This window comes from Physcomitrium patens, chromosome 10, assembly GCF_059467195.1.
Source record: "Physcomitrium patens ecotype Gransden chromosome 10, ASM5946719v1, whole genome shotgun sequence".
NCBI lineage: Eukaryota > Viridiplantae > Streptophyta > Bryopsida > Funariales > Funariaceae > Physcomitrium > Physcomitrium patens.
Genome location: NC_143419.1, coordinates 17,131,161 through 17,142,054, shown reverse-complemented (window position 1 = coordinate 17,142,054; position 10,894 = coordinate 17,131,161). Strand labels below are relative to the sequence as shown.

Below are 10,894 nucleotides of genomic sequence, written 5' to 3'. Positions count from 1 at the left end.
AGAAGGGAGACATTACCACAAACTTTGTCCTTTTGTATAAACAGTGTTGTATTGCATTTGGATACACACCCATTTCAATCCTTGCACCAATCACATAGACAACAACCACTGAAGTTTTGTAATAAGTTTTTTTCTACCATCAACCCTGAAAATTCCCATACATATCATTCTACTCATGTATCAACTCAAGGTTGATTGCAGTATGAAAGTGGTGATTAGACACACAGTTCCAGAAGGTAAGTGAAAAGGTCAATTGAGAACAATGAAATGGGAATAAACGCTATGTTTTGAATTTCTGTGTTTTCCATGAACAATTTGTTGCATCAAAAGAAGCTTTTGTTCTGCAACAACAAAAAAACATTCTTTGTTACAACTAAGAACCAACTATTGTTGGCAAGCAAGAACAATGAAACACTGGAACACAAAGAGGGATAGAGTTCCAGTTATGCTGGGTGGTGTAATAGTAGTAGTAGTAGTAGTAGTGTGGGAGGGAGCAAGCATTGTAAACCCCTTTGTTAGGGGGTGTAAGTGGGAGGAGGTTTGATGTTACAGTGCTGAAGGGGCTGTTTTGTGTCCCTTTGAGAGGTCTGGGCCTCTCTGAACAAAGCTGTACGACGTAGTGACCGCTGCTGCGACAGGGAATAACTGCTCTTCAATGCGCACAATCGATCGGCATATCTCCGTGACAATTGCTGCTGCTGTTGCATCATCTGCATCATAACCCAGTTGCAGGATTAAGCTTAAGGTGGCTCTTGCCTCTCTCTCTATCTGTCTCTCTTTTCTCCCTCTTTCTCTCCTCCTCTGATCCTTCATTAGCAGGAATTTATACACATACGTAGACTGTCATTGCTTTAGAGAGAATGCCAGATCAGTCGTCTCGTTCCTTCCAGTTTCGCTGTTTTGAGTGCTCTAGAGCGTCCACCCACAGCATGGACATGTCTTGCTGAATTAGTTGCTGTCAACCTGCTGGTCGCGGCGTAGACTTATAAGCACTGGCTGGCGCGGCTTTTGCAGCTGGAGACGGGATTGTTTGCGCCGGAGGTCCAGCATCTAACTTCATTTGTCTAGATGGTGCTAGTTGTGACCCAGTGGAAGGATTTTAGCCTCACCTCGGAAGCTGAGGGATTCTTTTTTCTTTTTTCCACGCTTTAGTTCGTATTGGAAGATATCACTACTTGTTCTCGTTCAAGTCTGCTTCATCTAAGCCGCAGACGTTCCTGGTTTCACACAATCTGTATCCTTCGTTTTCGAGGATCTGTGCTTCACAAATTGCCATTTTAGGCGCATGATGCTCGTTGTTACGTAACCTGCAGCGGAGTTTACGCTTGTGCAGATTCTTGGAGTCGTGACCCAATTCAGAGACCTTGCACAACTTCAAGGAATTTGAGAAGATCTTCGGGTTCCCAGATTTCGTGGTCGCAGCGGAAGCATCAGCCTAGCTGTCGATGCTAATCGATTAGACAGTATTCTGCGTGGAAGGCGATCCAACAATGAGGCTTCAGAGATCGTGAGGTTGTGAAGCCTCCGTAATCCGTTGCTCGTACATTCGGTGCATCTGTCCATTGACTGAATTTGGAAGCCCATTCTCAGCTTGACCTCCCAGGCGCTTTCCAGTGATCTACTGTCGATACCCCACATGAATGAGAAAGGCTTTCCGCTTGTAAATGCGACATCCGCAGTTTCATTGATTTGGGAACAGAATCAGATTTCTGTTCTTTTCTAGGCTCTGTCGCCACTGGTCGAGCACGTCGACAGATCGTCAAGATGATTACGGGTCATGACATGTATAATGTCTTGAGCGCCATGGTGCCGCTGTACGTGGCGATGATGTTGGCCTACGCGTCTGTGAAATGGTGGGGAATTCTAACGCCGCAACAATGTGACGGAATCAACAGATTCGTGTCGATTTTCGCCGTCCCACTGCTCTCTTTCCAGTTCGTCTCGGGCAACAACCCTTACGAGATGAATTTCAGATTCATTGCAGCGGACGCCGTGTCCAAGGTGTTCGTTCTCTCGTGCTTAGGTCTTTGGGTCCGGTTCTCAAAGCGGGGAAGTCTGGAGTGGGTGATTACATTGTTTATGCTGACGACGATTCCAAACACCCTGGTGATCGGAACGCCTCTGTTGGCCGCCATGTATGGGTCTAAGCCTGGCCAACTCACAGTCCAAGCCGTTGTCCTGCAATGCATAATTTGGTATACTCTCTTGCTTGTGATGTACGAGTACCGGGCTGCCCGAATTCTCATCATGCACCGATTCCCAGAGAATGCTGCATCCATCGTCTCCTTCAAGGTGGAATCAGATGTGATGTCCCTGGATGGCCCGGACCCTGTGCTCACGGAAGCTGAATTTAGGAACGATGGGAAGCTCCACGTGAGGGTGAGGAGATCTGTGTCATCCAGGTCGCAAGGTGTGCACTCCGCCAACCACTCCATACCCTCGTCGAAAGCGCTCACGCCGCGCGCTTCCAACCTCAGCAACGCAGAAATATACTCCATGAATTCGTCCGTGAATTTGACTCCGAGAGGTTCGAGCTTTGATCGAGGGGAGGACTGCTCTACCATGGCTCACAGGGATCCAAACCGTAAGTCAAACTTCGATACCTCTGATATCTACTCTCTGCAATCATCCCGCGGCCCCACTCCGCGCAATTCTAACTTCAATGAGGAAAATTCTAAGGAGGTGCATAATCACCGGGGCGCCCTTAACGTGAACATTCCTCGGTTCGCTCCTCCTTTGTATCGCAACGGCTCCGGAGGTCGATTGTTCATGGCCCGAAGCGACCTCGGTGGAGTTGGAGCCCTGAGTTTCGAACCTGCAGCCCATAGCATGGGTCCCGATGGTCGCACCATTTATCCAGGAATCACTGTTGTCACTAATTCCGTGGCTGCAGTTCCTGCTTCTGGTGTCAGCACCCATATTATCAACCCAGTGTTTTCTCCGCTTGTCTCTCAAGTGGCAAAGAAGGTGAATGATCCAAGAGCTTCGATACCCAAGACAGACGAAGAAGCGAAGGAGCTTCACATGTTTGTAAGCAGCGCAAATCCAACGTCCGTCTCGGAAGGCGAGTTGCACGTCTTCGGAGGAAGCGATATCTCCATTAACCTCCAGCAAAGTGTTAACCCTAAAGAACTGCATGTGCATGTGCATCCTCAGTCGGAGCATCACCTCCCCGGTGCAGGTAACTAGTTCAATTTCCAATTTGATGGAACTACTTCTAAGATGGCCAGGAAATCATGGCCACAATGCCTCAACCCAACAGCATTATTCATCATACATTTTGTGGTGCAGCAAACCATAAAACACAAGACGAGCATGCTCGGCAAGGCTTTAGCTTCGGAAACAGGAGGGATTTGAAAGTGGAGGATGTTGACAATAACGGGTCAAAGCTGGACAAGAAATTTCGATCAATATTGACTGCAGAACTGGCACCGAAGCATCCAATGGACGAAGGGAAGACGAGCATGCCGCCTTCCTCAGTGATGATTAAGCTGATATGTGTCATGACCTTCAGAAAACTCACTCGCAATCCGAACACTTACTCCAGTTTACTCGGAGTGGTGTGGTCATTAATCTCATTCAAGTGAGTTTGCCGGTGTATCACAACCCTGTTCCGTGACTAAAAAGCACATTCTACTTTCCCTTGAAATGGCTCTCACATTGTTGGGTGATTAGTCACGCAGCATAGCACCAAATGCTAGTAGACCCTCAATTCCATCGCAGGGACATGTTTCCACCTTTATCCAGTTTATTCACCTCGTTTTTATTTTCGTGAATCCTTCAATGTGTCAGGTGCCATTTGGACATGCCTCTGATCCTATACAAGTCCTATCACATAATCTCAGATGCAGGAATTGGGATGGCCATGTTCAGTCTTGGTGAGTCCAATACGGCTGCAGTGAGCGCGCATGTTGTTACCATTTTATTTTAATTTTCTTAATTTTTTTTCTACCCCAGTTGACAAAGAACCACAGTTCCAGTGAGATAATGTAACCATTTGCTGGGGGGAGGGAACCTTCATTGCAGGCTTGTTCATGGGAATGGGAGACCGCATTATAGCGTGCGGGACCAAGCATGCACTATTCGCAATGCTTCTACGGTTCCTAGTCGGCCCTGCGGTGTTTGCTGCGGCATCATATCTAGTGGGCCTTCGAGGAGTGAGCCTCAACGTTTCCACAGTGCAGGTAACCCTGATCTCCACCTCTCTGCACCATCTTCATGGATTCCGTTTTTCTTCAATGCTATGCTCTCGGAGCTCTGAGCTGCTTAGCTCGGTTCCTCTTAAACTCCACCTTTTTTTCTGAAACACTGCAACTAATCATATAGCAAAATTTCACGTGTGCGAGAGAGCACAGGCTGCATTACCACAAGGCATTGTACCATTTGTGTTCGCAAAGGAATACAATGTGCATCCAGAGATCCTCAGCACTGCGTAAGCACCTCTTTTTCTCACCGCACTTCACGACTTCTGGTTTTTTTTTTTTTTTTTTTTTTTGTTTTTGTAAAGATTTCTGATTTATGATTAGTGAAGTGGTTTTGACAGTGGGTCTCATTTGCTTTGACAGGGTGATCTTTGGAATGATTGTAACACTACCAACTGCACTTTTGTACTACATCCTACTGGGCCTCTGACTGGTTGGCAAGGTTGAGTTTTACTTGAGCAGTCCCTTAATCCTATTCGAATTCAGTGCTCATGTACATAATTTATGTACATTTTTCACTCAATGGTGTTGAACTCCCCAGTTCCAGTACTTGAGATTTCTTCACCACTCCATGTTGATCAATCAATAACTGGGCAATTAGAATATGCAAACCATGCAGAAACTAGAGGAAACATTATTGCTCAATTTAGAGTGAGTGATCCTTCAAAACCATCAAAAACAAAGGAGTTGTGCTGCTGCAGAGATCCATACATATATAGAGAGATATATTCGGAGGGTGAGCTGGGCTGGGACTCTGTATAGATGATCCCTCTCTGTAGATGGAGATTAGTACCCTATGTTGGAACAAAAGATGAAACAGTTCTAGACAAATATGTCTAATTGTTTGCTTGTTTGTTTAATTGTTTGCGGTACAAATATTCATACATTTTTACATTATTGGAAGGTGGGTCTGGTTGCTATTGTGTTATCTACGTTGTATGAACCATATCATGTTCTTTTGCTTGAAAAGATACAAGCATTCTATCATCAAGCCTTGTACATGTCCTCAAAAATGGTGCTTCATACAATTGCTTGAATTTCGTTTTCAATTATGATTTGTTTTGTTTTTTTTGTTTGTTGTTAATGACATATTGAAATTTTGCTTCTAAGAAAAGAATTAGACACATCCAACGTCTATATATATATATATATATATTATTAAGGTTTTTGGGTTTATTTATAATTATATAGGATTAAATATAAATATTTTTAAAGTTACAAAATTATTGCTTTTATTCTGGTTGCTTGGATAATGAATTGGCACCATGATCTATAGTGTAGTGAACAAATTGAATAATAAGTTAAATAGTGTTAGTAAGTCAAATGATATAGTAAGAACTGATTCATTTTAAATACAATGATGTTGCACATTGCTCAATTGTAGATTGTGCATAGACCTCAAATAGCAAAAATCTTGAGCACTGATTGTCTCTATTAACATAAAAAAAAATGGTCCAAATCAACCTGCAATAATTTTAAGTATTATTGTAATAAATATTTGAGACACATGTTAAATATCAAGTATACAATTTATACACATGTATTGCTATTATAAAATAGTTTATATCAAAAATTCTAAATTAGAGTTTTTTAAGAAGTTTATAGAAATTTTTTATTTTTGATAGCTAATGCATGTTTATGATAGTACATTAAAACAACATACAATTACTTCAACATAAGAGCATTAAAAATTCGTTTGTAAATTTTATTAATATAAATTTGTGTACTTGAATTTAAAACTAATTCAATAAAAACAAAAATCTATATGTGAAAGTTTCAAAATGTCATGTTATTTCTAAAAATAACACATTTAAAAAATAAATAAACTAGATAATCCTTTTTTCTTTCCCTGGTTGTTATTATTATTGTTTTTTTCTTTTTCTTTTTCTTCTATTAATAATAGCTAACTCAAAAAAATTAGCATTTATATCTGAGTTTTAAAAACCAATGTTTCAATACTAAAATTTATTTTAAGTAAAAACATTTTTAAATGAATATTCTTAGAGTAAAAAATAACAATAATGTTCAAAAATATATTTCATATAAAATAAAAAAACATATAAGCCTAAAAACATTATACATAATTTCCGGTATAATAATTTCCTGTGTTATTATTCATTTATTTTATTATTAGCATGACATATAGTTCTTAGTTGACTCTATCTTCAAAATTAAATATTCATGTACTTGACTGGTATTTAAATCTTTCACTCATTGTAAGTAAATCCTTGAATGCAATCAGGACATTATAAAAGCACCAAAAACACAAAGTGTTCGACTATGTTAGGATTCGAATCACTGTTTTGAATCTAATCCAAGCTGTGATTCGTCATTAATTTACTTCGACATTTGTTCTGGTTATTTATGTTCTTTGCAAACAACATTGTTTCCCTACATATCTGAATAGCAAAGCATTTGCTTATCCACAGTGCATTAATCCGAGCTCAGCTTCAAATTTGGTGCATTACCTGGTCACTTGTATCTCCCGTTGCTTCAACAGCAGCTCTCGCCTTCTGATTCAACGACGAACATTGCTTTCAATCGTCAAGATACATCATCAACAATGGAAAAATATTATTAAAAAAAATCAAAAATCAAAAATCAATAGAAAGTCAACAGAAAATGCACCATGAGTATCATCAGAATTTCAATCTTCCTGCTTCCACAATAATATGTTTCCAGACCAGGGGATGAGTTAGGGGGCGAGGCAGAAACCACGTAACCCTTCACGAAATGCATTGTCAAGCTGTTAATGAACGGGATCGAGCGAAAGAGCGAGAGCGAAAGAGCGCGAGAGAGAGAGCTTCAATCTGACCATCGGGGACTCCCTCCCTGCAACGCGAAATGTAGCAACATCTGGAACCAGTGAAGAGAGTGCCGCTGAATCATGATGCGGTGAAACCGATGACAACCAACCTTGTTCACTCACAGCCAAGTTGTGCATGCAACTACCGCCGCACCTCGACCTCACAACGCATGCGAGATCAGCCACAACCCTAAAACTCCGCAACGCTGTGCTGATCATAATGTTGGCAATCTCGTTCTGAGTTTTTCGCATCGGCGTAGCCATGGCAAGCAGAACGGGGGATGCGAATTCATTGCACTGCGGTATTCCACGTGCTAAGATTAATTAAAAATCAGCACTGCATCTGGTGCAATTGTGCACAAACATATTTGGACGTATTTTTTTTAACTTTGTGTATTTTGTGTTTATTTGCATGTATTTGCATAATTAGTTGGCTGTTTCGCTGAAGAGGAGTTCATCGGAATTTGTATATACTGTTAGAATTTCAAGGATCTTTAATGTGAAATGATAAAAATCGTGTTTTTACTTAATTTTGTTATTTTTATTTTTCTTTTTTCTTTTAGAAAAAATTTTATTCAAAATAATTCGTCTATGAAATACTAATTGTCAAAGTTTTATATATATATATATATATATATATATATATATATTTTATTTATTTATTTATTGATGTATAATTTTAATTTTAATTGGATTCGTATTTATTTCAATTAATAATTAACAAGTATCTTGTCAAATTCGTGCATAGAATAAATAAAGAATAATTATGCTTCTTTAATTATGTTTCGAAATTTATATTTTTTTACATTATACTATCAAATAAAATTCAATCAATAACAATATTGATTTTTTGAGTTCCATGATCAATTTGTAAATTATATTGCAAATGCTTTTAGGAAAAATGTTTTGCAATACTTACTTAAAAACTAACCACATTCATTATGATTACCATATTATTCATCAAGGGTGGGTCTATTTGGTAAAAGCATGGATCTATTTAACATTACCCTATATAAAAATATGTCATTAAAACATTGTGGTTTCTAGAGCTCTAAAATAATCAATCTTTAACTCTTTCATCTTTGAATTATTTGTGACATTTTTACTATTCACAATCTAAATGATGATTTTTTCACAACATTTGTGCATAAGCCTCCAACAATTCTAATGTTTCCATTTTCAAGAGAGGCATCATCAAAAATGCATCACCACAAACCACTCGGTAAGGAGAAAATGGTGGGATTTAGCGTTGCAGGAATTAGGGTTTTAGGAATTGGGAGGGTTGAGAACGGATGCTGCTCCGATGACATTGTGAGCGAGCATCGATAGGGTCTCTCATGGCATGGGCAACCCCGACGAAGCTTGTGTCAGTTCTTGAATAGTGTTGCTGTTGCAGGTGGGCGGCTACTTCATCAATCCATGATAGTAGCAGCAGCAGCCACGCCCTCAATCAATAACCTCCTCTGTGCAATCGATTGCCAGTTGCTCTCAACACCAACCCCAGCCTATCGCGGTCTTAAGGGATAGTTTTTTTGCTAGCATGAGCGTCCGTCAAGGGATTTCCCACCAGTTCAGAGAGAAGCAAATATGGAGTTCTAAACTGTGCATTGATGTGAGGAGAGGAGTGGAGAGGAGAGGATTCAGTTCAGGCGGATCCACAGGAAGCAACCGTCGCGGAGGAAGCTCACGCGACGAATTGCAGGTTGAAGCAGCCCAGTTCCCTTGGGGCTCAATTCTCCATGCAAGCGGAAAGTTCCCTTTCGGATTGCGAGGGTAGTGTAATAAGCAGCATTCAAAGCACACAGCACGTCCTTCGACATGTTTAGGGTTTCGGTTTAGGGTTTGCAGAGGAAGGGGCTCTCAGGATCTGTCACCCATGTGGGCGGGGCTTGGACACTGAATTCTAACTCTACAACATCAATGCACAAGTAAATGATGCCTTGTCTTGTACCACCCTACGGACCAAAAGAAAAGAAAAAAAATTGAAATAGAATGGAAAAAACAACCCCAAACCAGGTAACATGATCAACATCTTTATCCAATTCAATCACCCCCATCACCAAGCCATGGAAAAAAAGTTTTCAAATTTGTGAACCCATAGAAGAAATGTTTCATGGATGGAAACAAAAACCAATCCACAAATGAAACTACAAATTGGGATAGTCATGTAAAACCTTGAACATTTCAATCATTTGGTTGTTAACTTATTATGATGAATGTCAAGGTTTATATGAAATGATTTTAATTTTATTGATTGTGTTGATTTTAGATTCTAAAAGAAATAGCAATGAATCTTATGACGTTTTTTTTGTAGTGTATAGATAATATCGGACACAATTTCGTGTTTATTTTATTGAAATTGTAATATTTTTCAAAGATTCATTTTCGAATTTATAGTTTTAAGTATCTTTTAAATTTTTAAAAAATACTAAATTTTAATTCCAGGTAGTTTAAAATTATAAAAACTTTTTTGTGACCCAAATATAAATTTGTCACCATTATAAACAAGATAAGAAACGAGATTTCCCGAAAATAGCCTCATCCTTCAAAAGAAATCAACACAAGAACGCTGACAAATTTAATGTAATCACAGTGTAACATCAAATTAAAGCATCTAATTTTATTACATTTAGCTCTACCCAATTTTTCTTTTTTAATCGTTTTGTTTTCAAATACTCTCTTAAAGTTCCAAGAAATGGTATTTTTCATCTCAATTCTATTTATTTGCTACATTAACCAATTCTGATACACTGATTTTGGTTTTTGTAAACTGCAAACGTACTAGGTTTGTCAATTAATTCACCAGAGAAGTTACATGTGACAATTCGAATCATTTCAAATGCATGTGTGATTACAAAAGATCGAATGTGATTTTCACATCTAATAGGAATTATGTCATATTCAGTTTCATGAAATAAACCAACTAGTATTAGTTTGAGAACAGAGAATGATAGTTAATTTATTTTAAACTAATCCTAGTTAACTTATGGGAGCATGAATAAAATTTATCTATGTTTAAAAAATCAATTTATTCCAACATATTATTGCATATTTTAATAAAACTTGTAATCATATCTCAATTTCTTTCGAAAAAAGTATTGTTACCTTATTTGTCATACCATAAATACCCAGCTTGTAAGTGTGTCCCATAAACTCCCACCATGTGTGTGGATGTTGTTGTGGTCAAAAAAGGTTAACAATTAAAAAAACAATTATCATTAATCCTTCATCACACATGTTGAAGTTGTTAGAGTCAAAGAAAGAATTCCCAAATTGACAACATTGAAAGAAAAAGGAATTGAGCCTTTGACCACAACAGTTGTACAAATGCATGATACATCCTCCCAAAGCTACAACACCCAATATTCTCCAAACTTTCTCTATTTAGGGAATGCACACAGCATTGTCAATTGTAAATTGTGGGTAAAGCATCTCAGATTATAGATCATGGGGAAGTGCATTATGGATTATTACTGAAAATATGGTGAATTCTGTATAGGGCATTCTAAATTTACGAAACCTTCAAAAAGTGTCTTGAATTTGTTATTCATAGACAGGATTCAGTTAATAATTCCATGCTGTGTGCAATGAACAATAGCTCCAAATCAAAGAGGTGTAGTTAATTTTTTATTTTTATTTTTTGTGTATCATACTGCATTCTATTTGTTTTAATGTTGATGGAATAGTCATGGTTTAATCTTCAAAAGTTGAGCAGCTCTACTTTTATTCAATTCTTTTGATCACATGAAACAAGATGTAAAGTTGTGCTATGTAATAAGTATGCACATTTTATATCTCTAAACTCCATGCACAGGTAACTTCCTCCAAAATCCTATGTCCACAAATCATTGAATCAAATTAATCAAACACCAATTTTAATATTAAA

The 10,894-nt window shown here is 38.5% G+C and overlaps 2 protein-coding genes across 6 annotated transcripts; one reads left to right on the top strand and one right to left on the bottom strand.

Annotated features, from left to right (window-relative positions):
- LOC112287491 (putative auxin efflux carrier component 1b) lies at positions 1-5,101 on the top strand. The gene is made up of 7 exons (XM_024530524.3): positions 1-1,041; positions 1,334-3,181; positions 3,292-3,583; positions 3,793-3,878; positions 4,027-4,184; positions 4,356-4,432; positions 4,566-5,101. Exons 2-7 carry the CDS (start codon positions 1,765-1,767, stop codon positions 4,630-4,632), a joined length of 2,097 nt encoding a protein of 698 aa, XP_024386292.1. The 5' UTR covers positions 1-1,041; positions 1,334-1,764; the 3' UTR covers positions 4,633-5,101.
- A 4-nt stretch (positions 5,102-5,105) lies between these two features.
- LOC112287958 (uncharacterized) lies at positions 5,106-7,553 on the bottom strand. Of its 5 annotated transcripts, none has more exons than XR_012218317.2 (3): positions 6,926-7,528; positions 6,671-6,715; positions 5,106-5,666 (listed from the first exon to the last, which is right to left on the bottom strand). XR_012218317.2 is itself a non-coding variant. In XM_073536588.2 (3 exons), the coding sequence occupies exons 1-2, from the start codon at positions 7,270-7,272 to the stop codon at positions 6,696-6,698; spliced, it is 174 nt and encodes a 57-aa protein (XP_073392689.1). In that variant the 5' UTR covers positions 7,273-7,553; the 3' UTR covers positions 5,106-5,666; positions 6,671-6,695. The 5 variants fall into 5 exon arrangements, 3 of the variants coding, with proteins under 3 accessions (XP_073392689.1, XP_090110054.1, XP_073392686.1); XR_016505271.1 differs by having other exon boundaries at positions 6,831-7,520; XM_073536588.2 differs by having other exon boundaries at positions 7,119-7,553.
- Positions 7,554-10,894: the final 3,341 nt, after the last annotated feature.